This window comes from Hylobates moloch, unplaced genomic scaffold (assembly GCF_009828535.3).
Source record: "Hylobates moloch isolate HMO894 unplaced genomic scaffold, HMol_V3 SCAFFOLD_4, whole genome shotgun sequence".
In the NCBI taxonomy this organism is placed as follows: Eukaryota; Metazoa; Chordata; class Mammalia; order Primates; family Hylobatidae; genus Hylobates; species Hylobates moloch.
Window position 1 is genome coordinate 106948941 of NW_026652279.1, and position 26900 is coordinate 106975840.

The 26900-nt window shown below is 38.8% G+C and overlaps 1 protein-coding gene across 1 annotated transcript in view; it reads left to right on the forward strand.

The window, feature by feature from the left end:
- Positions 1–26900, forward strand: part of GTF2F2 (general transcription factor IIF subunit 2) — a 167501-nt gene that overhangs the window by 118588 nt on the left and 22013 nt on the right. Inside the window, exon 6 of the mRNA XM_032150814.2 lies at positions 16797–16896. Within this exon, the coding sequence (XP_032006705.1) occupies positions 16797–16896 (100 nt within the window). The remainder of the gene's footprint in view (positions 1–16796; positions 16897–26900) is intronic.

The window sequence follows — 26900 nt, forward strand, 5'->3', positions numbered from 1 at the left end:
GGGAGGAAAGGTGCCTAAGTGTTACTGTTTAGTGTTCCCTGACTGTTGAGGTAAAATAATGCATATGAAATAATCTAGAGCTGTATAGAAAATCAACCAAAAGGGTCGAGGAAGTGAAAAATGGGGACACTAGTTTAAGTAAAATAGACAATTATGATATGATAAAGAGCAGAAGAGGAATAAAACAGTTACTTTTTATTCATTTGCACCCACTATGCAGTTTGTCTGAAAGTGACCCTGTCTCCTGTGAAGAAAATTATATAACCTTCTTGAGTCATATTTTAATATGAGGAGGAATATTGAGAAAAATAATTTTTGAGACTAGTTTAAAAAATGGTTATCATGAGTAATCTGTATAATTTCAGGAGATGTTCCAATGAAATGACTTTTTCTACTCTGTTAAACTCAGACATTCTGTTCACTACTGGTTGAAAGTCATATGACGAATTGATTTGAGTACCCTGAAAGATTAAAGCTAAAAAATATTATACCTAAAGATCAGTGAATTATTTGAATCAGATATATAAGAAATTACCCAAAGCTGTAAACTGCCATATTTTTATGTTTTTCGGTGCTGTGGTTAAATTATAATTGATTATAATTAGCACTTCCATGAACATTACATGTTTTACCTGCAGCTGAATGACATTTAGGAAGAAATTTTTTTAATCTTTGAAAACATCAGAAGAGATAAAGTGCTTTTTGATCTAATATAGCTAAATATACTGTATCAGAATACATAAAGGATGAACACAGATTTTACAAGTCTTGATTCTAAAATCCAATATGTAAACTAAATAAATATTAAAAGTTGTGCTTATTCAAATAACTCCCATACATTTCTGTTCAATATGGGCACTGGAGTGATAATAAGATGTACAATAATAGCTAAAACATACTGAATACATACTGTGGGACAGGCCATTTACTAAGTGTTTTATAAAGATTATCTCACTTATTTCTGTTATAATTCTCATTGTTTTCCATGAGAGCACCAAAGGACTAAAGAAGTTGAATAACTTGACCAAGTTCACACCTAGGGATGGAACTGGAACTTAAAACCAGAACTTGGTTTCAGACCTGCCATACTATGGTACATTCTTTTACTCTAAGTATTATTTAAGGCTATTCTGTATGCCATAAATTTGCTTTAGTCTCTGATTTTTAATGCAAAATTACTGTCATGGATCTGAAAACAAAAGATATGTCATTTTTGCTCTCTTTAATATTGAGTTATAAACATTACTCGTTCTTCTGATAGAAAAGCTTTCATCCCCACTCCTGGGAACCATATCAAATTATTTAGGCACTTTATTTGGAGTTGGAGTTTGAAAAGGTTTTTGTTTGTTTGTTTTTGTGATGAAGTCTCACTCTGTAACTCAGGCTGGAGTGCAGTGGCATGATCTCAGTTCACCGCAACCTCCACTTCCCAGGTACAAGCCATTCTCCTGCCTCAGCCTCCAGAGTAGCTGGGATTACAGGTGCACGCCGCTGCACTCGGCTAATTTTTTGTATATTTAGTAGAGATGAGGTTTCACCATGTTGGCCAGGCTGGTCTTAAACTCCCAACCTCAGGTAATCCGCCCACCTCAGCCTCCCAAACTGCTAGGATTACAGGCGTGAGCCACTGCGCCCGGCCTGAAAAGTTTTTAAAGAATGAAAACTCAAGTATTTTCTCATTCATCATCCACTGGAGTTTAAGGTGATTTTATTTCTATTATGGAAAGAATAGCCACTTGGTCATGTATTGAGGAGTAATAAATGGTCCCTGATCAGCTCAACGTTTTTTCCCCTCATATATTTCTGCTTTATGCCTGTACTAAAATAGTGTCTAGAGTGCCTGATTAACAGGAAAAGCATTAGCAGTAAAGAGTTTCTTCTATCACATGCTGTCCCTTCTGTCTCCCCTCCCTCTTCCCACTCCCTTGTTCCTCTTCCCTGTCACACACACATTTATTTTGGAATCTGAACTTTCCAAGATGAAAAGCAGTTTGCTTTCATAAAGTAGCATGACACATCATGCCTGACTTGAAGTAAAGAAAAAAAAAAATAGTTGGGCGCGGTGGCTCACGCCTGTAATCCCAGCACTTGGGAGGCCGAGGCAGGCGCATCACCTGAGGTTGGGAGTTCGAGACCAGCCTGACCAACATGGAGAAACCTCGTCTCTACTAAAAATACAAAATTAGCCGGGCGTGGTGGTGCTTGCCTGTAATCTCAGCTATTTGGGAGGCTGAGGCAGGAGAATCTCTTGAACCTGGGAGGCAAAGGTTGTGGTGAGCCGAGATGGTGCCATTGCACTCCAGTCTGGGCAATAAGAGCAAAATTCCGTCTCAAAAAAACAAAAAAAAAAAGGAAAAGGAAAAGAAAAAGAAAAAAAAATTGCAGTGAATAAATTGAAAGTAACCAAAATGTACAATTATTTGGACAAAATCTCCAGCCAGTGCAGTCTTAGGTATCTTGTTGCTCACAGATTCATGAGACGCAGTTGTTAGGTGAGCTGCCTGCCTCCCCAGCCCCTCCCCAGCTTGGGCATCTTTGTGCTTGCTTGCAACCAGAGTGCTGGTGACTTAGAAGTAGTGCCACTGCTTAAGGTAAAAGTATCCCCTGAACATACCTTCAAGTTCCAGATAAAGAGATTTCAAAAGGAAAGAATCTAAGAGATAAGGAAACTACGTAAGATAGTAGAAATGTGCTGATCATAAGGTAAGATATTTATATTTTGGACTGTTTAGTGGAAATCTTGTGTTGTCTAGCTAACAGAGGTAATATAGTGACTCTCTGGAATGCTGGTGATACACTCTTCCTAAAGAAGTGAAAGTTACACAGTGGATTGACAGTCTTACAGTGTTTCTTTGAAAAACAGAAGTTAGGCAGTAATTTAAAAAAATAAAACAAGACAGGCACAAAAAGACTCCATTAGTCTGTCATCTATTTGACCTTACTCAACACATACCAAAAACTTGTGGGTGCTTGTTGTTTCTAACAGAAATCTTAGAGAAAACAAAGTCCAGTGTGAATCATCATTCCCTCACTGGGCATAGGCCCCTTCGGAACACATTTGAATCAGATGTATAAGAAATTACCCAAAACTGTAAGCTGCCATATTTTTATGGCATATAATGGACATAGTGTGGACATTATATATTTTCTTAAATAGCTATAAATATTTTAAATTGGGGTAGTATATATTTAATAAGCTTTAAAAGATGCCTGCATTGCTTCATTATATCTAAGATGCAATTATGATACAGGTGATGAACACAGAACAAGGAATCTTGAATTTTTTCCCCCACTCTGCCCCTTACAAACTTTATGGTCATGGGCATGTCACAAATCTGCTGGGACTTAATTAGGGATTTGAATTATGTTCTCATATAGAAGAATTCAACTCAGTATTAAGTCTTTCACGAAGAGGGAGCTATTAGGTTGAATCCTATGAAGATGCTAGTTTTATATACCAAAAATGATCCAATTTCTGTATTATGTAGAGGGATTTTTTTTTTTTTTAATTCTTAGCCTGAACACCAACTGCCATGCACTCTCCTAAGAACAATCTAGGAGAGCCTATCAGCCAACTCATGGATTCACCTTAGGATGGGAGCATGGGGATGGAGGGGAAGGGAATTGCTTTTCCTTTCATAAGACTGTAGTCTTCATGCCAGTGGTTATTTCCCACTTGTGTCATGACTTTGCTGCTTCTAGTAATAACTCTTTGTTGCTGCTTTGTTTAAAACAAAAAACCCCTGGAATATAGATATATATAGATCAGGACAGCCAACTAGTGGCCCGGTATAGCTAGTGTATGTTTTTTGGTTTTGAAAGGGTTTTCTGTTGGTTTGGTTTGGTATGGGAGAATTGCTCATTTTAAAAATTGAATTAGTTAGCAATGTTTGTTAAGTGATTTCACAGAAAATTATAATTACCGGCTGGGCAGAGCAGCTCACACCTATAATCCCAGCACTTTGGGAGGCCAAGGTGGTTGGATCACCTGAGGTCAGGAGTTTGAGACCAGCCTAGCCAACATGGGGAAACCCTGTCTCTACCAAAAATACAAAAATTAGTCAGGCATGGTGGTGGGCGCCTGTAATCCCAGGCTGAGGCAGGAGAATCGCTTGAACCTGGGATGCAGAGGTTGCAGTGAGCTGAGATCGTGCCATTGTACTCCAGCCTGGGTGACAAGAGGGAAACTACCTCTCAAAAAAAGGAAAGAAAATTATAAATTCTTATCTGAGCATGGTGGCTCATGCCTGTAATCCCAGCACTTTGGGAGGCCCAGGTGGGCGGATCACTTGAGCTCAGGAGTATGAGACCAGCCTGGGCAACATGGCAAAACACTGTTATTACAAAAAAAAAAAAAATTACAAAAAATTAGTCGGACGTGGTGGCATGCACCTTTTATCCCAGCCATTAGGGCATCTGAGGCAGGAGGATCGAATGAGCCCAGGAGGTTGAGGCTGCAGTGTGCCGTGATCATACCACAGACCACTGCACTCTCCAACCTCAGCAACAGAATGAGACCTTGCCTTAAAAAAAAGTAAATAAATGTTTTATATATATATATATATACACACACGTTTTAAAATAGTTAGAAGATCTGATAATAAACACCGTGCCTACATTCCTACAGAGTGATAACCAGCTAGCGCTGTGGACTTGCTACCCACCTGGGGTGGAGCATATTCTCTATTTTCTGGTTCACTCTAGCCCCAACCTCTCTCTGTTATGTCCTACTGCGCTGGACAGGCCCCTGTAGACCTTTGAGTTTGTGATTCTCTTGCACCATCCAATAGATTTTCTGCAGTGGTAGAAGTGTGTTGTATCTTTGTTGTCCAGTATGATAGCCACTAGCTACATGTGGCAATTAAGCACTTGAAATGTGGCTAGTGTCCTTGAGGAGGCGAATTCTTAATTTTATTTATTTTTAATTAATTTAAATAGACACATATGGCTAGTGGCTACCATATTCGACAGTTAAGTCAATAATGGAGTATTTTCCTTTATTGGCTATTTCCTACAGAGTGAAAAGCAAGCCTTAATGCATTTTATATCTATTCTCTTAAATCCTGAATCTAAATGGTAGCATATATTACTTTAAGCCTTATGATTTGAAAACCAAATAACCCTCTCTGATGAAATGGAGGCTGAGACTTTTCTTCTTTTTTCTCCTTATTTATTTATTCAACCCACTGGGTTTTACATGCCTGTTCTGGGCCCTAGGCATATGATCATGGTCCCTGTTTTCATGAAGCTTACAGATAATTAATAAATATTTGTAAGAGATGCTTGCCAAAGTAATTTAATATTTACTATCTGTAATCCCTTCAGTAGCCCTACCAGATAAGGATATAATACATTTACTTGTTAATTCCAAGCCCTAAAATTTCCTCATTGCCACTTAGATTCACATTCTAATAGATTGATATATGCTTACTATTGCAGTCCTCTGAAAAACATCTTACTCCCAAAATATTGAAACTTCCTATAAAGATGCTGTTTTAAAGCTAGGCTTCTTCATAACTTTTTCATATTAGTAAATCAGGTCAGCCCTCCCCCTATTACTTCACCTGGCCTTTCTCCCGGCCTTCTGTCTGCCTTCTTCCAAGCTGCGTCTTCTGCTGGAACTTCTTTTTTTTTTTTTTTACCTGACTTTGGGCCACGTGTGTGTGCTCTCTCTCACGGGCAGTCCCAGTAACTCTACTGCTCTTCCTGCTTCTTGCCATGAAAACTTTTTTCCCTCTTTCACCCTGCAAATGTCAGCCTCTGTCTCCCCCCTTCAAAAATGAAATACACATGTTTAGAAAATACACATTCTTTTGTAGAACCTATCCTTTAAAGAATAACAAATTGCAATCAAATGCACAAAAGATAGATGAATGCTGAAGTGATATATTTATGTTTTTAAATGACTTCTACATTGACAGTTGCTGGTGGAAACATTTGTTGTTCAGTGTTTTTGTAGTTGTTTAATTCCATTGATAACGAGATTAGCAAGGCAGTATTAGGGCTTTTGCTTAGACATGAAAATAGTCTACATGTATTAAATTAGGCAGAATTATAGTATTTGTTAATATAGGACTCAGCCTTTTTCTTTGTGATCTAATTATCTAACAAAGGTGTCATTTATTCATTTGCTTAAAGAATATTTATTGAGTTACTATTATGTGAGAAATGCTGTACTTACAAATGAGATAAATGGAGGATTTATTGACTAAAACTTACAGATTTCTCTTCCAAATCTGCCAGCAGTTTCGATTGAGTTTGGCATTTTTTCGTTAAGTTAGGTCTTACCAGTGTTCATCCTATAAAATATTTGGAGGATGTATATGCTACTATTATTTTTATTACATGAATTTTATATTTTCAGAATATACACAGTAATTTGCAAATTAAATTCTCAGTATAGTACATAACTTTTCACAAAGTGTAATAATGAAGTACAGTTGTTTCTCGGTATCCCCAGAGGATTGATTCCAGGACGCCCTCAGATACCAAAATTCTCAGATGCTCAAGTTCCTTATATAAAATGGTGTTGTATTTGCATGTAACCTACCTCCATCTTCTGTGTACTTTAAATCAGAGGGTCCTCAACGCCTGGGCCGCATACTGGTCTGTGCCTGTTAGGAACCAGGCCACGCAGGAGGAGTGAGCAGAGGGCAAGTGAGCATTACTGCCTGAGCTCCGCCTCCTGTCTGATCAGCAGTGGCATTAGATTCTCAAAGGTGCATGAGCCCTGTTGTAAACTGCACCTACGAGAGATCTAGGTTGCGTGCTCCTTATGGGAATCTAACTAATGCCTGATGATCTGGGATGGAACAGTTTCATCTGCCACACCCTCCACGCTGTTGGTGGAAAAATTTTCTTCCACAAAACCAGTCCCTGGTGCCAGAAAGGCTGGGGGACCGATATGTTAAATCATCTCTTGACTACTTAGAATACCTAACACAATGTAAATGCTGTGTAAGTAATGGTTATACTGGTTTTTTTTTTAATTCCTTTTGTTTTATTGTTGTTTTTTGGGTTTTTTGTTTGTTTTTTGAGACGGAGTCTCGCTTTGTCACCCAGGCTGGAGTGCAGTCACACAGTCTTGGCTCACTGCAGCCTCCGCCTCCTGGGTTTAGACGATTCTCCTGCCTCAGCCTCCTGAGTAGCTGGGATTACAGGCAGCTGCCACCACACCTGGCTAATTTTTGTATTTTTAGTAGACACACAGTTTCACCATGTTGGCCAGGCTGGTCTCAAACTCCTGACCTCAAGTGATCTGCCCGCCTTGGCCTCCCAAAGTGCTGGGATTACAGGCGTGAGCCACTGCGCTCTGGCGGTTTTTTGTTTTTTTAAACAAATATTTTCTATCCACAGTTGGTTGAATCTGCAAGTACCCAATATGCAGATACAGTGGCCCAACTGTAATTTTGACAAGGGTAATTATGAACCGTGGTTATGTCCCAATGACTTAGTGACATTGAGTTACTAGGAGTCTTTTTTTCAGTGTTGTAAAGGAGAATGTGCTTTTTCTTTGTGTGTATAGAATTGTATTAGTTGTAGGGAGGCTGATGACTGTCAAGGAGAAATTACTTTGAACTAAGTTCCGTGAAATTTTTATTAGAGATTTTATTCTGTTATATGGCCTTTTATGGGACCATATAGAGGTAGGATTAATAGCATGAACCCTAGACTGAAAAGAGAAAAATCCAATTTTGTTTTGTTTTTGCTTACTATGAGGAAAAAATGATACTGAGATGATGTAGGAAAAGTTCTTACCACAGTTTCCAGCACATAGTAAGTGTTCTTTAAATGTCTTATTTTTGTTACAGTTGTCATTTTATTCTTGTTGTATTTCTATGCTAGGTGGCCCTTGAGCTTTGTTTTTTGGATGGGAAAAAATATGAGCTAAAACTTATTTTTAGATAATAATAATAGAAAGACCAGTAATTCAAGAAGTTGATCTTGACTGTTTCCTTATAATAATAACAAAGCTATTTAATTTTGTATGACCAAGGTTATACAATGATAGTCATTGTTAGTCATTATTTTTTTCTCTTTTTTTGAGACAGAGTCTCACTCCGTTGCCCAGGCTGGAGTGCAGTGGCACGATCTCGGCTCACTGCAACCTCTGCCTCCTGGGTTCAAGCGATTCTCCTGCCTCAGCCTCCTGAGTAGCTGGGATTACAGATGTGAGCCACCATGCCTGGCTAATTTTTTGTATTTTTTACGGAGTCTCGCTCTGTCGCCCAGGCTGGAGTGCAGTGGCGCAATCTTGGCTCACTGCAAGCTCCGCCTCCCGGGTTCACGCCATTCTCCTGCCTCAGCCTCTCCGAGTAGCTGGGACTACAGGCGCCCGCCACCACGCCCGGCTAATTTTTTTGTATTTTTAGTAGAGACGGGGTTTCACCATGGTCTCGATCTCCTGACCTCGTGATCCGCCCGCCTCAGCCTCCCAAAGTGCTGGGATTACAAGCGTGAGCTACCGCGCCTGGCTATTTTTTGTATTTTTAGTACAGACAGAGTTTCATCATGTTGGCCAGGCTGGTCTCGAGCTCCTGACCTCAAGTGATTTGGCCTCCCAAAATGCTGGGACTACAGGCATGAGCCACCATGCCCAGCTGGTCCTTATTTCTTGTCCGGAGAAATGAGTTACTCTTGAAGCTTTCTACATCAGATGTTTGTATCTATTTTAATGTAAGTGTGAGACAGAAAGAGAAACTGATATCTTCATGTAAAACATTAAGAATTCAAAATAGAAGGTGGTAATTTTTCTTCTCTTATTTTCAACTGGAATAGTTTTTCTACATCTGAAAATGGAACACGTAATTTACAAATTTTCGAGTAAAATATGGTGAATCCCATAGGAAACAGTTTTACAGTGATGTAGTCTGTCTACCCTGTGTAGGTTATAGTTGCTGAAGCCAGAAATCTGAGCCCAGTTATTCTTTAAAAATTTTTTTTTTTTTTACTTTTTAGTAGGTTTTTGAGGAACAGGTGGCGTTTGGTTACATGGATAATTTCTTTAGTGGTGATTTGTGAGATTTTGATGCACCCATCACCCAAATAGTGTACACTGTACCCAATGTATAGTCTTTTACGCCTCATCCCCCCTTTCCTTACCTCTCCCATCACCACGTCCCCAAAAGTCATTGTATCATTCTCATGCGTTTGCATAGCTTAGCTCCCACTTACAAGTGAGAACATAGGATGTTTGGTTTCCCATTCTTAGATACTTAACTTAGAATAATGGTCTCCAACTCCACCCAGGTTGCTGCAAGTGCCATTATTTTCTTCCTTTTTATGGCTGAGTAGTATTCCATGGTGTGAATACACACACACACCACATTTTGTTTATCCACTCTTTGATTGACAGGCATTTCAGCTGGTTCCATATTTTTGCAGTTGTGAATTGTACTGCTATAAACATGTGTATGCAAGTGTCTTTTTCATATAACGACTTATTTTCCTTTGGGTAGATACCCAGTAGTGGGATTGCTGGATCAATGGTAGATCTTCTTTTAGTTCTTTAAGGAATCTCCATACTGTTTTCCATAGTGGTTGTACTAGTCTACATTCCTACCAGCAGTGTAAAAGTATTCCCTTTTTGCCGGGTGCGGTGGCTCACGCCTGTAATCCCAGCACTCTGGGAGGCTGAGGCGGGCGGATCACGAGGTCAGGAGATTGAGACCATCCTGGCTAACACAGTGAAACTCCATCTCTACTAAAAAAAAAAAAAAAAAAAAAAAAATTAGCCGGGCATGGTGGTGGGTGCCTGTAGTCCCAGCTACTTGGGAGGCTGAGGCGGGAGAATGGCGTGAACCTGGGAGGCGGAGCTTGCAGTGAGCCCAGACTGCGCCACTGCACTCCAGCCTGGGCGACGAGCAAGACTCCGTCTCAAAAAAAAAAAAAAAAAAGTATTCCCTTTTCACCACATCCACGCCAACATCTGTTATTTATTTATTTCATTTTATGTATGTATTTATTTTTTTTTTGAGACGTAGTCTCACTCTGTCGCCCAGGCTGGAATGCAGTGGCCAGACCTCGGCTCACTGCAAGCTCTGCCTCCCAGGTTCACGCCATTCTCCTGCCTCAGCCTCCCGAGTAGCTGGGACTACAGGCGCCTGCCACCACGCCCGGCTAATTTTTTGTATTTTTAGTAGAGACAGGGTTTCACCATGTTAGCCAGGATGGCCTTGATCTCCTGACCTTGTGATCCGCCCGCATCGGCCTCCCAAAGTGCTGGGATTACAGGCGTGAGCCACTGCGCCCAGCCTATTTTTTTGTTTTTTAAATTATAGCCATTCTTGCAGGAGTAAGGTGGTATCACATTGTTTGAGCTCAGTTATTCTTGATGATGCCTTTATTTCTCCTTTATCTTACTTACTTAGGCACCACTTTGTATTGAATCTATTTTCAAAATATTTCCTAAATTTGTTTAACTTGAGTCCAACTCCTTTACCATCACCCTGTTCCAAGTGAATATTATCTTTCCTCTGGATTGGTACAGTAGCTTTCCTAGTCAGTGATGTCCATTTTTGCCTCATTCTATTCTGCAAATAGTAGCCAGAGGAATATTTTTAAAACAGAAATTTAATTCCTTGCTTAAAAATTCTCTGATTTTTCATTAATCTTAGGATTTAAAATACTTACGACAGCCCATATATTTCCTACTTGCCTTCCTAGATTTTACTCTGTGTAAATTCACTTTAAAATTAAGCTTCATGGGCTGGGCGTGGTGGCTCACGCCTGTAATCCCAGCACTTTGGGAGGCCGAGGCGGGTGGATCACGAGGTCAGGAGCTCAAGACCATCCTGGCTAACACAGTGAAACCTCGTCTCTACTAAAAATACAAAAAAAAATTAGCCAGGTCTGTTGGCGGATGCCTGTAGTCCCAGCTACTCGGGAAGCTGAGGCAGGAGAATGGCGTGAACCTGGGAGGTGGAGCTTGCAGTGAGCCGCGATTGCGCCACTGCACTCCAGCCTGGGCTACAGAGCAAGACTCTATCTCAAAAAAAAAAAAACAGTTAAGCTTCTTGGCTGGGCACGGCGGCTCACGCCTGTAATCCCAGATCTTTGGGAGGCTAAGGTGGGCAGATGACTTGAGGACAGGAGTTCGAGACCAGCCTGACCAACATTGCAAAACCCTGTCTCTACTAAAAATACAAAAAATAAAATAAAAATTAGCCAGGTGTGGTGGCGCATGCCTGTAATCCCAAGAATCGCTTTAACCTGGGAGGCAGAGTTTGCAGTGAGCTGGTATCACGCCACTGCACTCCAGCCTGGGAGACAGAGAGAGACTGTCTCAAATTGAATTAAGCTTCCTGAATATAAGCTATTCTGTTAGACAGATACCTATTTTGTTTGTTTGTTTGTTTTGTTTTTGAGATGGAGTCTCTGTCACCCAGGCTGGAGTACAGTGGCCGGATCTCAGCTCACTGCAGCCTCTGCCTCCTGGCTTCAAGCAATTCTCCTGCCTCAGCCTCCCAAGTAGCTGGGAGTACAGGTGTGTGCCACCACACCCGGCTAATTTTTTGTATTTTTAGTAGAGACAGGGTTTCACCTTGTTGGCTGGGATGGTCTCGATCTCCTGACCTCGTGATCCACCTGCCTTGGCTTCCCAAAGTGCTAGGATTACAGGCATGAGCCACCCTGCCCAGCCACCTGTATCCTGTATTTTATTTTTTCCCAAGTATTTTAGTGTTTTTGATGTTATAACTCAGGCAAATAATTTAGGGACAACTTTCAAACTTCACCAACTTGAATTTCCAAGAATACCATTCTGAAGTTACCTAAAATTAAAATTGCAGTTTTTGTTGTTGTTTGTCTGTTCGTTTGTTTTTGAGATGGAGTCTTGCTCTGTTGCCCAGGCATGAGTGCGGTGGCGAGATCTCAGCTCACCACAACCTCCACCTCCTGGGTTCAAGCAATTCTCCTGCCTCAGCCTCCCGAGTAGCCGTGATTACAGGCATGCGCCACCACACCCAGCTAATTTTTGTATTTTTAATAGAGACAGAGTTTCACCATGTTGGCCAGGCTGGTCTTGAACTCCTGACCTCATGATCCACCCACCTCAGCCTCCCAAAGTGCTGAGATTACAGGCGCGAGCCACTGTGCCTGGCCTGATTTTTTTAAATAAATGGAGTTTTATTTCATTAGAATGAATACTATTCAAGCTTGACTAAATTTGTTACTTGATACTTAATAGTCTTACATTGTGACAAATAGATATGCGTGATTTATGACTAGAATAGCAATTGTTTTATAGATGTACTGTATGTTTCCAAGCACTTTATGTCTGTAGGGAACACCAGAAGGCATGGTTAGTCCTGGCATTTGAAGAATATATATTTATATTCTGAATTTGCACTAAGTTTTTTTTGTGTTATTTTGTTTTGTTTTTTTGTTTTTGTTTTTTGGTTTTTGTTTTTTGTTTTTGAGACAGAGTTTCACTCTTGTCGCCCAAACTGGAGTGCAATGGCGCGATCTCAGCTCACTGCAACCTCTGCCACCTGGGTTCAAGCAGTTCTCCTGCCTCAGCCTCCGAGTAGCTGGGATTACAGGCACCTGCCACCACGCCCGGCTAATTTTTTTGTATTTTTAGTAGAGACTGGGTTTCGCCATGTTGGGCAGGCTGGTCTTCAACTCCTGACCTCAGGTGATCCGCCAGTCTCTGCCTCCCAAAGTGCTGGGATTACAGGCGTGAGCCACCACTCCCAGCCAGCACCAAGTATTTTTTTAATGGTTTACAAAACAAAGTAAAATGTAGCCTGGCTGTATCTAAGTGATCAGCCATTATTTTTCTATTTCTGTTTCTTGAAAACAACACTGTATTTTTAAATTTTCTGAAAAAGTGGAGACTCATTTTTTAAAATGGGCAGGGTAACCTTTTAGCTTGCTCCCAAGTCAGCCTAATACCTCTCTATGTAGTTTGTTGTTCTGCTTTACGAACCACATATTTCCAGATTATATTATTTTGTACAAACCTAGATAAACCTTACCTTGACTTTGAAAGCATATCAAGGTCAGTAATGTTTAATTTAGTACATTGTTCAGTGATGAAATGGAGTTGCCAATTGTTCTTGACACTTCATAAGATAGTGTTAAATGAATTATTTAGTGTTAAGGACCCTGCTAAATTATTTTAAACGATTCAAAGTGAGTTAAAGTATTTTAAGATTTAGTTCTTTGTTATATTTTCAGTTCATACATTAACATTTTTAGTTTTGAATCATAGTTTTTAGTTTTGAATCATAAATTGTCCTCTTTTAATTAAAACCCTTGTGGTTGCCTTTTAAATGTATAATAGAACAGTTAAATTTTTTAAATGAGTTCTTTATTTTTTTTTTTAAAGTCAGTGTTTTCCTTTACATAAAAGGTTAAATGCTTTGAGGATAAAAACTGCATGACACTGTATGAGTGATGAAATTGGCTTTTAGAATTGTTGAATTAAAATTGAAAGGAAAGTATGCTACATACTTTGGATGCGGTGTCTACAAATAAATTCAAGTGTAAGAGTGTGACCAGAATAAGCTACCGTTTATAAAGAAGCACTTCACTAAACAAACTGAAACCCTGAGGAATTTTCAAATTGTGAGGTAATGGGAACAATCATTTAATATGGAAGGAAGGAGCTAGTGCATGCCTCCTTTCTTGAATGTCTCATAAGATCAAATCGTGGAGATGACTGAAACAGGGAAGATAATTTAGCGGCAACATAACAGATTACCGTTTAGAGAGGCCAAACCTCTGAGAGCTGATTGCATTAGAGGGGGATGGGGGGCTAAGATTAGGACACAGGTGTGTTCAGAAACAGGCTGACACTTAGTTGTGTTTCCCACCCACTCCCACCCCCAACCAAGTTAACACATTTAGCTGTCCTGACACTTTGTAAACGTTCCTGTATCTGTCTTCAATCTTTTTTCTCTCTCTAGAGGTTTATCTCTTAGAAGCTTTGACATAACTTTCCTTGGAGGAATCATTTCCACCTAATCTTTTTGCCTTATCTCTTTTTTTTTTTTTTTTGAGACAGAGTCTTGCTATATCACCCAGGCTGGAGTGCAGTGGCACGATGTTGGCTCACTGCAACCTCCGCCTTCTGGGTTCAAGCGATTCATGTGCCTCAGCCTCCTGACTAGCTGGGATTGCAGGCATGCACCACCATGCCCAGTTCATTTTTGTATTGTTAATAAAGACGGGGTTTCACCGTGTTACCCAGGCTGGTCTTGAACTCCTGACCTCAAGTAATCTGCCTGCCTCCACCTCCCAAATTACTGGTGTGAGCCACCACAGCCAGCCCGCCTTATCTCTTATAAGCATGAGCAGCTCTGCTCCAGTTTACTCTCAAAATGCACACCTTGGGATTAATCTTTTTATCAGTATGCAGTTAGTTGTCCTACCATCCCTCCATCACGCTTGTTCATCTTCAGTACTGCAGTTAATTATAGTATTAAATGCTTGTCTTCCACTAGAGCAAGTCTTTACTGCTGTGTCTCCAACCTCTAACCCAGTGCCTGGCAGAAGTGAGTACCCAGTAAACACTTGCTAGATGATTGACAGCAGGAGGCTCCTTCCAGAGTCTGGCTGTGGCACAGCTGCAGCCAGAGGCAGATACGGGAGAATGGTAGGGAGAACTGGAGAGATATGCAGGGACTAGATCCCAAAGAGTCTAAAAGTCCTATGAAGGAACTTGTGCTGCACCCCGAGAATAGTAAGAGGCCATCGAAGAATCATTAATCTAAATCCATTCTTGTTTTGCACATCTCCCTTCTAGACTCTAGCTAGTTAATTTCTCAGTCTTAGCAAGAAAATTGAATCCATGTTCATAGAAACGCTATGTGGCACATGAAAAGCAAAGTATAATTGTAAGTATTATTTATGGTTACATATCCAGTAAGTTTCTAAAGACACTTCCAGAGAATTTTTTGTACTTTATAGAGTAAATCATCTTGTGTATTTAAAGGATAAGCATGGATTTATATGTAACGAATAATTTAAATATTTACATTTCCATACAGAAATGAGTATACTGAATTTGGGAATCTTGGTAAAAACAAAACCTATGGCATTTTTAGATTTCAAATTGAAAAGGCAATTGGTAGATATCTTATATCTTCTCAGCAATTTGATAGTGTATACCTGAAAATAAGCAGAAGTAAATAGAGAATTATCTTCATCCAAGGAATTAAATAATATGAATGTTATACAAACACCCTTTGTACTTAATTCTGCTTTTGAAGGAATTTAAAATGGAAATTGTTTTTAATTTCTATTTTATTAAACCAAAGAATTTAAAGCCCCATTCAAATAAAATAATACATAATGTTAAACTCGTATTATTTTTTAATAACCAGCATTTTTGTGGTTTTCAAATGAACCATCCAAGAAATTACAGTATTTCTTCTCTTTTTAAGAAAGGGTACTTCTTCAGGTTATAAAAGTAATAAATACTTATTGCAGAACATTTAGAAAACAAACAAACTTAAAATGCATCCAGTCTGATCTCTTCCTTCCCATCTTTCATGCTAGTTTCACCATTTAAAAAAAAAAAAAACTGCCTTTTTTTTTAATTAGAGGCGATTTTCTAACATGGTTTTCAATTTTTTTGCTGTAACCATTGCATCTCACTGCTTCCTACTGGATTCATTTTCCTTCTTACTGAAATAAATTCTTGAGTAGTTTCTCAGTGAGGATCTATAAATAATAAACATAAGCTTTTGTCCAAAAATGCTTATGTTTTACGCTTACTCTTCAATTGTAATCTAACTAGATATGTTGAGCAATTTTCTTAAAAAATTACAATCTTATATTTTGATATCTTGCTGATGAGTTTAAAAGGTACAGTGATAACTTTTGCATCATTAAAAATAGTTGGCTTAGAAAGCTGTACTTTTCCTTCCTTAAAACAGTTTTTTAAATTTACTGTGCTGATATATCAAATGAATTAATTTTCTAAATAAGTAAATGATTATGAGTCTTGCTATACTTAATATAAAACAAAATATCCTAAGATTGCTACTTAAATATACATGTACTAGTCAACTATTATGTTTTATAATATACTGTACATGGTGGCATATATTTTCAAAAGTAGTGTTTTGAGTTTTATCTTCTGAGACATGGTCTCACTCTGTTGCCCAGGCTGGAGTGCAGTGGCACAATCACAGCTCACTGTGGCCTCGACCTCCCAGGCTCAAGTGATCCTACCACCTCAGCCTTTTGAGTAGCTAGGACTACAGGCACTGTGCCTGGCTAATCTTTTTTTCTTAATTTTTTGTAGAGACAGGATCAGTTTAGATGGTGTCCTGCAGTAGTTCTAGAGCAGTGCTGTCTAATAGAGGTTTCTGTGATGATAGAAATATTCTCTCTCTGTGCTGTTCAGTAAACCTTGAGTGTTGATGTATTCTCTTTTTATTTACCTTTATCTTTTATCAGCTGAGTAGACATTTTGAATTAATAACTTGATTTTAGACCATGTAATTTAAGATGATTTATTTTTACATGAAGATTTTTTTTTCCCCAGAAATTTAAGGCGGATTAGCTTCTTGGTTTTAGTGGTTAAGATTTGCCTATATAATAAGCGGGTGAAAAGTACATTGTGGCATTATAATGAGTTAGTTTGTATGTTTAGCTTGTGTACTGGTTATTGCATTATAGTCACGTATATTCAGTGCATTTTTAAAGTATTAAGGCTAGTGTATCCTCTGAGGTTACCTTTTTATATATTAGTTTTCATTGAATAAGAATTATAGAAATAATAACTTCATATTTCACTCTGCTAAACAAGAGTTTTAATAATGCCTTATATTTTTTTTCAGATTGCAGATAGAAGAGTCTTCCAAACCTGTGAGGCTATCACAACAGCTGGACAAAGTTGTAACAACCAATTACAAACCTGTTGCTAATCATCAATACAATGTAAGTCTTCTGCTTGTCTCTCTTCATTCTTTTATATCTTCATTCTTTTCTGTATCATAGCGTCTTAGGTTTCCAAAGAACCTGAGCATTTACGCACCTTGCCATCAGGTGCTTGAATTACAGTACCTGATCTGGACTTAGTAAGGAATATGACAATTTGCTAAAAGTATAGAAAAGATGTTCACTCTACATTGCAAGTTATATCATGGCGAAAAGAAGGCAACCACTGTTTAAACTACCCTTGATAAATTTTTACAAAGAAGTAAAACACTTCAATTCCCAATGTTGCTGATGTTTTAAATTACAATGTACTAACTAAATATTAGTTTTACTATTTTTAAAAATTATTCTATGCCTTTGTGATGAACCATAAGAAAGTTTTTAATGTGTTAACAAAAAATTTTAAAGGTCATGGAACAGTGGTGATCTTTCTCATTGATTATTAAGATCACTTTGCCTGGTTTCAGCTTTTACAGGCATTTTAATGGTCTCATACTACCATGCAAAGTGAGGACCATCTGTACAGTAGTACTCCCTTGTCCACGGTTTCAAAACTTTACGCAGTTTCAGTGACCCACAGTCAACTACAGTCAAAAATATTGAATGGAAAATTCCAGATATAAACAATTCATAAGTTGTAAGTTGTGCAACCTTCTGAGTAGGAGGAAACCTAGCACCATCTTGCTCCATCCCATCCATGATGTGAGTCATTCCTTTGTCCAGTATATCCACATTGTATATGCTACCCACCCATTAGTCACTTAGTAGCCCTCTTGGTTAACAGATCGATCGACACATGATAAAAAGAAAGAAGAGGCTGGGCGCTGTGGCTCATGCCTGTAATCCCAGCACTTTGGGAGGCCGAGGTGGGCGGATCACAAGGTCAGGAGATCGAGACCATCCTGGCTAACACAGTGAACCCCGTCTCTACTAAAAATACAAAAATTAGCCGGGTGTGGCGGCGTGTGCCTGTAGTCCCAGCTGCTGGGGAGGCTGAGGCAGGAGAATGGGAGGCGGAGCTTGCAGTGAACCGAGATCACGCCACTGCACTCCAGCCTGGGTGAAAGAGCGAGATTCCATCTCAAAAAAAAAAAGAAGAAAAAGAAAGAAGAAGAGTGAGTACAGAACACCAAGATATTTTGAGAGAGTGAGAGAGAGAGACCACATTCACAGACTGTTATTACAGTATATTGTTATGGTTATTCTATTTTATTATGGGTTATTTTTGTTAATCTCTTACTGTGCCTAATTTATAAATTAAACCTTATCATAGATATGTATGTATAGGAAAAACCATAATATATAGAGTTTGGTACTATCCACAATTTCAGGCACCAAGTGGGGCAGGGAGGTGTCTTGCAACATATCTCCTGCCAATAAGGGGAAAGTACTGTATATTTATATTTCCAGACATTTTTTATTGTTGTGTATCTTATATGTACTATATGTATTATACAATATACACATTTATTGCATACATATTATGTATACTTTGTGCCAGGTATTGGTCTGAGTGCTTCATAAGTAATGACACTTAATCTTCATACCAACCCTATGAAGAAACTACAACAGATAAGGTAACAGGCAGAGAGATTGGCTTACCTGAGGTGGTGCAGCCAGTAATTGATCAGTCCGGGTGTTGAACTCAGGCAGTCTAGCTTAGGAGCCATACTGTTAACCACTGTGTATGTTGCTGCTGGTGATTAGCAGTAGCTAAAAGGGCTAAGGGTTTTGGGTTTTGAAATATCTGTAATGTAATAAGTGTGATGGTTTCTTGAAAATAAAATACCCAAGTTAAGTCAAATAGCAATTAACAGTTGGAATTTTGTATCCCACTTTGTTGTTTAAGATTACATTTGATACTGAGTTTAGGAAGAAAATTTTCTTTAAGACTAGCCTTGGCGGGGCACGGTGGCTCACGCCTGTAATCCCAGGACTTTGGGAGGCCAAGGCAGGTGGATCACCTGAGGTCAGGAGTTCAAGACCAGCCTGGCCAACATGGTGAAACCCCATCTCTACTAAAAATACAAAAATTAGCCAGGAGTGGTGGTAGGCACCTGTAATTCCAGCCACTCGGGAGGCTGAGGCAGGAGAATCGCCTGAACCCAGGAGGCAGAAGTTGCAGTGAGCTGAGATCACACCATTGCACTGCAGCCTGAGGGACAAGAATGAGACTTCGTCTCGAAAAAAAAAAAAAGACTAGCCTTTAGTATCAACATTTATTAAGTGACACAGGATAGCATCTACCAAACTACTACTTTATGATATTTGAATGGTTATTTTATATGAAAGTAGCAAATGCCACTAGGGCTAAGTAGATATCTTAAATGAGTGGAACAATGAAATTTAAGAGTCAGTGTTAGAGACTGTGTGAACTGGAGTGCACATGACCCATATAAATACATTCACATTTTGAAATTGCTACACTATGTGAGTTAAACAAACCAGGTAAAAGTTCAACTGCATCCAGCCAAGCTTCCATTTTACAGCCTCTGGTTATGCTTTAGGAGGAAAGTGAACTAAAGAAAAGGACAGGTAAGATGTCAGATGATCCAAAAGAGGTATTTTTCTGTTGTTTTCTGACTTAGATAAATAGATAAAAGTCCACATCTTTGTCCTCTTCCATTCTAGTCTTTTCTACTCTTGGATGGGAATACGTACAGTTTTCTGGAGCTACGTGTAGACAGAGATTCTATTCTGTTTTGTAAAACAGTGTAGATCTTAGTTGTTTTTGCCTTTCTTCCTCATTGGTGTGCTGCTTCTGTAGCTCCTGACTCAGCTTTTTTATCCTTTTGTGGGCCAGGCTTCTCTGTGGTTTCTACCCTTGTGTATGTTTTTATTACAGTGGGTACAAGAAAGACTGCACTTTCATAGGCTGTAAAGAGTTATTACCTTTCTAGAGGGAAGTTTGGTAATTTATGTCAAATGCACTATAAAAGGATATATCCTTTGACCTAGCAGTTTTGTGTCTAGGAATTTATTATAGTGAGACCAGTGGTCAATGATATATATACAATAATGTTTCTCTCTACTGTTTTAAGATAGGAAAAGATTGGAAAAAAGTGTCCCAAATTGGGGATTCATTAAATAAATATTTTAAGTCATTATTTTTGGATGGTAGGATCTACAGTGATTTTATCCTAATTTTCTTTTTTATAAAATCTTTTCCAATTGTTGAAATTGTCACAGTGAGCACGTATTGCCTGAATTGTTGGTAAGCAATAAAGTTATGTTGGGAAGGGGAAGATTGGAAAGGAAAGAAAGCCAGAGAAGAAAGCCATGATAGTACCCTACTGATTGTCTAAGATTTACCTTCTTTAAACACGTACTTTTTAAATATCCACTTCATGTCTGAGATACATATCCCTGGTGAATAAATTAAGTACAAACATGTTATATTCTGAACTCCTTAGTATATAAAGCTATAGCACCCTCTACAAAGATAATTAACATTAAGTGACATTTTATTTTAAGATATCAACCTTTGTTAAGGTTGTCATAGTAATGAATCTTTGATTAAGATTTTTACATACAAAGATTGACTATAATCTACCACATTGCATTTGAATGTTTAATCATTATTTCTTTTGGGAGTAAACCAGGATAGGCACCTGCATAGCTTTAAAAAGCATATTCAGTATTGTAGTATAATACCAACTATAGAAAGAGTATAACATTTTTGTTATTTATTAGAAGAGGACATTGACTTTTAAAAGATTGAGAAACATAAACGAACACAGGTCAGCAAGAATGATTTAGAGGAAACATAATAAAGACTTTTAATAAAAAATTTTAATGTTGAAACGTTTTGAAAGTCTTGCCAGATAAAGTTATATAAACATGAAGCTCAGTGTTTCATTCTAATAGTTGAGCTTCTTTGAATGCAATTTTCAGAATAAAAATAAAAATAAAAAAAATTTGTACAAAAAAGTGAAAGAAATGTTCCTACATTTAGTCAGAAAGAAACTACCTTGGGCCGGGCGCGGTGGCTCACGCTTGTAATCCCAGCACTTTGGGAAGCCGAGGCGGGCGGATCACGAGGTCAGGAGATCGAGACCATGGTGAAACCCCGTCTCTGCTAAAAAAAAAATTGGCCAGGCGTGGTGGCGGGCGCCTGTAGTCCCAGCTACTCGGAGAGGCTGAGGCAGGAGAATGGCGTGAACCCGGGAGGTGGAGCTTGCAGTGAGCCGAGATTGTGCCACTGCACTCCAGCCTGGGTGACAGAGCGAGACTCCGTCTCAAAAAAAAAGAAACTACCTTGCATTTACCCACAGCTTTTTCACCCACCTATGGCAAATAGATGAATTTACCTGTATATATGTAGAGAAAATATCCAATTTTGTTCTTGGAGCTATTCTAAGAATTAAATTCAGATTTATCTTTTTAGTTCACCAACTATCTGGGTATAGTGTCTATCATACTTGTCATTCAGAAACCATCTACTGGGCCAAAAAGAATTATATGATTATTTTTATCTCTTAGAATACTCCATTGAAATCGCACCCCTGAAAACCATCTTCTTACTAGGATATGACATGTCAGGTTTTTTTCCCTAAGTGGCATTTCCTGTACCTTAAATCTTCATTAGGTGTCTGAAACTTGAATCAGTTCACGTAGGTCAGCATTTTCCACAGCAAATTTTTTGTAACATTAACTAGGTGAGAAGGTCATGTAAAAAGGATTCTGTGTTTAAAGAACTTGTAGTTTCTGATTATATCCTCCTCTTAAATTGACACTTCACTTTAATATACTCAAGATTAGGAAGCTTTAGGAATTTGTTTAATCCTGCACTTACAAACATTTGAACATCAAATTTCCCCCATTCTTTGAAGCAGTGAAAACAGACATTGGGAAATAACGGAGATGTCAAAGTATGGTTTACAAGAGGGCCCACTGGGTGAGGGGGAAAATTATTATATTTATATTATTATAAAATTTATATTTATCTTGTTTGGCACCTAATAAAGGAAAGAAACTGAGCTTTAGAAATAACATGTAGATTGACCCTGGCATCTTTTTGCAGCCCCTGTGCTAGTCGGTCATTTTTCAGCAGAAGAGTGGAAATGGGACAGGACAGAGGGGTTGAGCGTTGTGCCTTCATGTTTTCATTTGCTTTCAGCTTTTTAGCATTGGTGCTCAATTCAGAGGTTTACAGATTATAGTATCTATTATTAACTAAACTCAGTCTCAACAAATGAACAAATGGCTTTAAAAGATTGCTGCAGAGAAACTGTCAATTAGAGATAATACTAATAAACCAAGCATATGTGAAGAAGAAAGTGAAAAAACTGAACTACTCTTGCTTCTAAAAATAGTTTCTTTATCAGTCAATCTTTGAGGTGACAAACAGTGATGATGTAATCAGATCTGAAAAGAACTTGGCCCTTCAAAAAAGGAAATTATCAGTATCATTTTAAATATGGCTTGTCATGCCCTGTCTTTAATGATGACTCAGTTAGTGTCTATGGTGGAATCAAAAACAACTCTTGATATTCCAAGCAGAAAAGAATGTAATGTAGGGAGTTGGTTATAAATGAGTTAGGAATACCAAATGGAAGGGCTGGAGTTGCAAAAGGGAGGAGAGATCAGGAAGCTGCTGCAGAGGTGTTTCTACAATACAAAAAAAAAGAAGAAAAATCTCCCTCCCTCCCACTTTCATTCTCCTATTGGCAGAACCCCAGCTGGAAACCCACTAGCAAGGGAATCTTGGAAATGTAGCCTGCAGACCTCTTGCTACCCCGCCCTTACCGCCAAGCCTAGAGTTGAAGACTTGTTGCAAAATAACAGGCAAAGTGGCCCCTGACCTTTGCGAGTGTTGTACCTTGTTATATTAGCTTAGCTATTGCTGATACAAAGCTATCACGGTGTACAGTGTATTTAAAAACTAAGCATACAGAACATGAAGACAAATACCTGTATTTTGAGAGCAAAATGAAAAGGTATTTTGTAGTTTTGACAAAACTTACTCTTAAAATTATGTATATTTCATCCCTTTAAAATTTTTTATCTTGTGTATGCTTATATCTATTTATAAATACAGTAGTACGTTTGTCCAGTTTATAAAGAGATATATGCATAGTTCATGCTTTAAATTTTTTGCTCACAGAGGTGCATAATGAAAGTATAGAGTCAGCTGATGCGTAAGGTTCTTTACAACTCCTTCCCACTTTGAATCCAAGTAAGGGTGACTCTGTGTGTTCCGGCTGACTTTGTGAACATCCTATCTAGCATATGTAAATTTCATAGCAATTCTTTTATGTATTTCATGGCCTTTTATAAACTTTCTCGTAAGGAATTCCTTTTCTTATAAGGAATCATGTCCTCTGTTGTCTAGACATTTGTTTTCAGTGTTGCGTATACTAGAATCACCTGGGAAGCTTTTAAAGAAGAAAAATAGGCCGGGTGCAGTGGCTTACACCTGTAATCCCAGCACTTTGGGCGGCCAAGGCAGGTGGATTACCTGAGGTCAGAAGTTCGAGACCAGCCTGACCAACCTGGTAAAACCCTGTCTCTACTAAAAATACAAAATTAGCTGGGTATGGTGGCACATGCCTGTAATCCCAGCTACTTGGGAGGCTGAGGCAGGAGAATTGCTTGAACCGGGGAGGCAGAGGTTGCAGTGAGCCAAGGTCGCACCACTGCACTCCAGCCTGGGCAACAAGAGCGAAACTCCATCTCAAAAAAAAACAGAAAAATACCCTCAGAAATTGATTTGGTTAATCTAATGGGGAGGCCAACCATCTTAAGTTTTTAAGCTTCTTGGGTAATTCTAGTACGCAGCCACTGAACCAAAGAGGGGAGAACTTTTTATGGTTCTGCCATCTCCTGTGGGGGGGGGGTTCTCAATAGTTGTTCTTAAAAAGACATCTTTCTGAAAAATCTATATCTCTGGGTATTTTTTTTTTTTTTTCAGATGGAGTCTCGCCCTGTTGCCCAGGCTAGAGTGCAATGGCACAATCTCGGCTCACTGCAAGCTCCGCCTCCCGGATTCACGCCATTCTCCTGCCTCAGCGTCCCAAGTAGCTGGAACTACAGGCGCCCGCCACCACGCCCGGCCAATTTTTTTATATTTTTAGTGGAAATGGGGTTTCACCATGTTAGCCAGGATGGTCTCGATCTCCTGACCTCGTGATCCGCCCATCTCAGCCTCCCAAAGTGCCGGAATTACAGGCGTGAGCCACCGTGCCCGGCCAAACCTAGAACTTTTAAAAAGAATTAATATTTCTTATTTTTGTTAGAATTTCTGCCCCACAGTTTGAAAAAATAAGCTTTCTCTCTCTCATTTTTTTTTCTTATTTCTGGTAAAAGTTCTTGGCCAGAAAGAACTCAAAAACCTTAACTGTGCTCAGATAGGTAAGAGAGAAAAAAGAAAAGCTTACTTAGTAAACTGGTTGTTGAGGTAAACCCCCAGGAACTAGAAAGGAAATTCAGTTTTATGCATGTATGCTCTATTTCCTTCAGTGTGGCAGCCGACTGTGTTAGTCTGCAGAACTAAGATTTAGGGTTTGAGTGGTTGATCTTATAAAGTTCTATGCATAAATTTGAATTTTCCTAAATAAAAAGGATGTTTGTAGGACTATATCATGAGGGCTTTTCAGTAATATTTGCCTGTTATAATATATAGTATAAGTATACTACATGCTTTGTCCATTTGGATTTGCACACAAAGGACTGACCAATTCTAAAGAAATAATTTCCTCCCAAGAGATAATGACACACTAGGCAGAAATAGAAGCATTAGTTGAGGGGAGGGGGAATAATATCTCATAAGGATTTAACATGCAGAACCATGATATTCAAAGCTGTCATGCTCACTTCAAAAGTTAAAAGCCTTTACAAAGACTGCCTTGACAAAACAGAGTATTTCTGCAAACAATAATCTAGAAGTTTATAGATGTCTGTATTATAAATTTTAATTGGTAGTGGGTGGCATTTATAATTTTAGTCAATGATTACAGTTTCAGTAATGATGGTTGAACATATATATACCACATCCACAAAGGATTTTCAACATTTGGTTGCATTTTAGTCAAGAATAGGCTGGGCGTGGTGGCTCACACCTGTAATCCCAGCACTTTCAGAGGCTGAGGCAGGAGAATCACTTGAACCTGGGAGGCGGAGGTTGCAGTGAGCCGAGATAGCATCACTGTACTCCAGCCTGGGCGACAGAGCAAGACTCCATCTCAAAAAAAAAAAAAGAATAATTTGTGTTCTGTAGTGAAAATTAATTGTATATGATGGATTTTTTGGTAAAAATTTGTAACTGAAGACTAAAGTACATTGTGAATTGACATTTATTTCTATACAGTCAGTTGCCCAGTGATCTGTGATCATTGGATAGAAGATTGGTAATTAAAATTCACACAATATAAAAGCTGTTTCTACTCCAGTCTTACTAAGATTTGTAGTGACTGCCAACAAGTTAGATATCTGACTGCTTTAATATCATTTCCTTACAGTGCCTAAGCTCCACTAAGAAACGAAATGCCCAAAAGGCAAAGAGCTAAAAAGAGAAGAAATAACATTATCTCAAAAGTGTAATCTTCTCCTAAATAGAATAGTTCATATCATTGGTAGTTTATTTGTACAGTTGATTTTATTCGTAGTGTCAAGTTGTGAATATAGTATTAAGATTACCATTTCTGCACTGTTTAGTTTTAAAAAATTACCTCAGTGACCTTGGTTTTGTCCTAACTATAAGTTATTAATAACTTAATGGCCATGGAAATTATTTAAATCCCCTTCGATAATTACACATACACTGAAACTACTTATCTGATACCACAGAGCAGAATTTGGATTATGAGCCTGTCTTAGACATTATCAAAAAAAAAATTTAACTGGCTGGGTGCAGTGGCTCATGCCTGTAATTCCAGCACTTTAGGATGTCAAGGTTAGAAGATCACTTGAGGCCAGGAGTTTGAGACCAACCTCAGCAGTTTAGCCAGACCCTATCTCTTCAAAAAAATTTTAAAAATTGACTGGGTATCGTGTCATACCCCTGTAGTTCCAGCCACTTGGGAGGCTGAGGCAGGAGAATAATTTGATCCTAGGAGGTTGAGACTGCAATGAGCTGTGATCACACCACTGCACTCTAGCCTGGATGACAGAGTGAGATCCCATCTCTAAAATTAGTTAACTAATTAAAATAAAACAATAATATTTTTGTAGTACAGTATTAGTTAAATCTTTAATTTATTTTTGAGACAGTGTCTCACTCCGTTGCCCAGGCTATAGTGCATTGGTGCATTCTCAGTTCACTGCAGCCCCTGCCTCCTGGGCTCAAGTGATCCTCCTACCTCAGCCTGCCAAGGAGCTGGGACTACAGGTGAGTGCCAACACACCCGGCTAATTTTTGTAATTTTTATAGAGGCTGGGTTTTGCCATGTTGCCCAGGCTGGTCTTGAACTCCTGAGCTCAAGTGATCCACCCACCCCGGCCTCCCAAAATGCTGGGATAACAGGTGTGAGCCACTGCGCCCAGCCTAATCTTTATTTTGTTATCTATTTATTTATTGTCTTAGAGACAGAATCTCACTCTGTTGCCTAGGCTGGAGTGCATGAGTGGCATGATCATAGCTCACTGCAGCCTCAACTTCTTGGGCTCAAGTAATCCTCCTGCCTTAGCCTCCTGAGTGGCTGGGACTACAGGCTTGTTCATGGCTAATTTTGTAGAGATGGATCTCACTTTATTGCCCAGACTGGTCTCAAACTCTTGGTCTCAAGTGATCCTCCCACCTTGGCCTCCCAGAGCACTGGGATTACAGGTGTGAGCCACCATGTGTGGCCATAAATTTTGTTTTAAAACAGTCTTCTATAAATTATCCCATAGTTAAACAGGCCCTGAGGACATTAAAGAGATGTTCTGTTTTTATTTTTAAATAAATTTAAATAAATGTAGGATTAAATTTAAAGTACTTAAATTTTTCTAGTGAGGAATATTTCTGTTTTGTTCTTGCTATCGTTATTTTGTATGTCTGGGTTTTCAGACTAAATTTTTTTTTT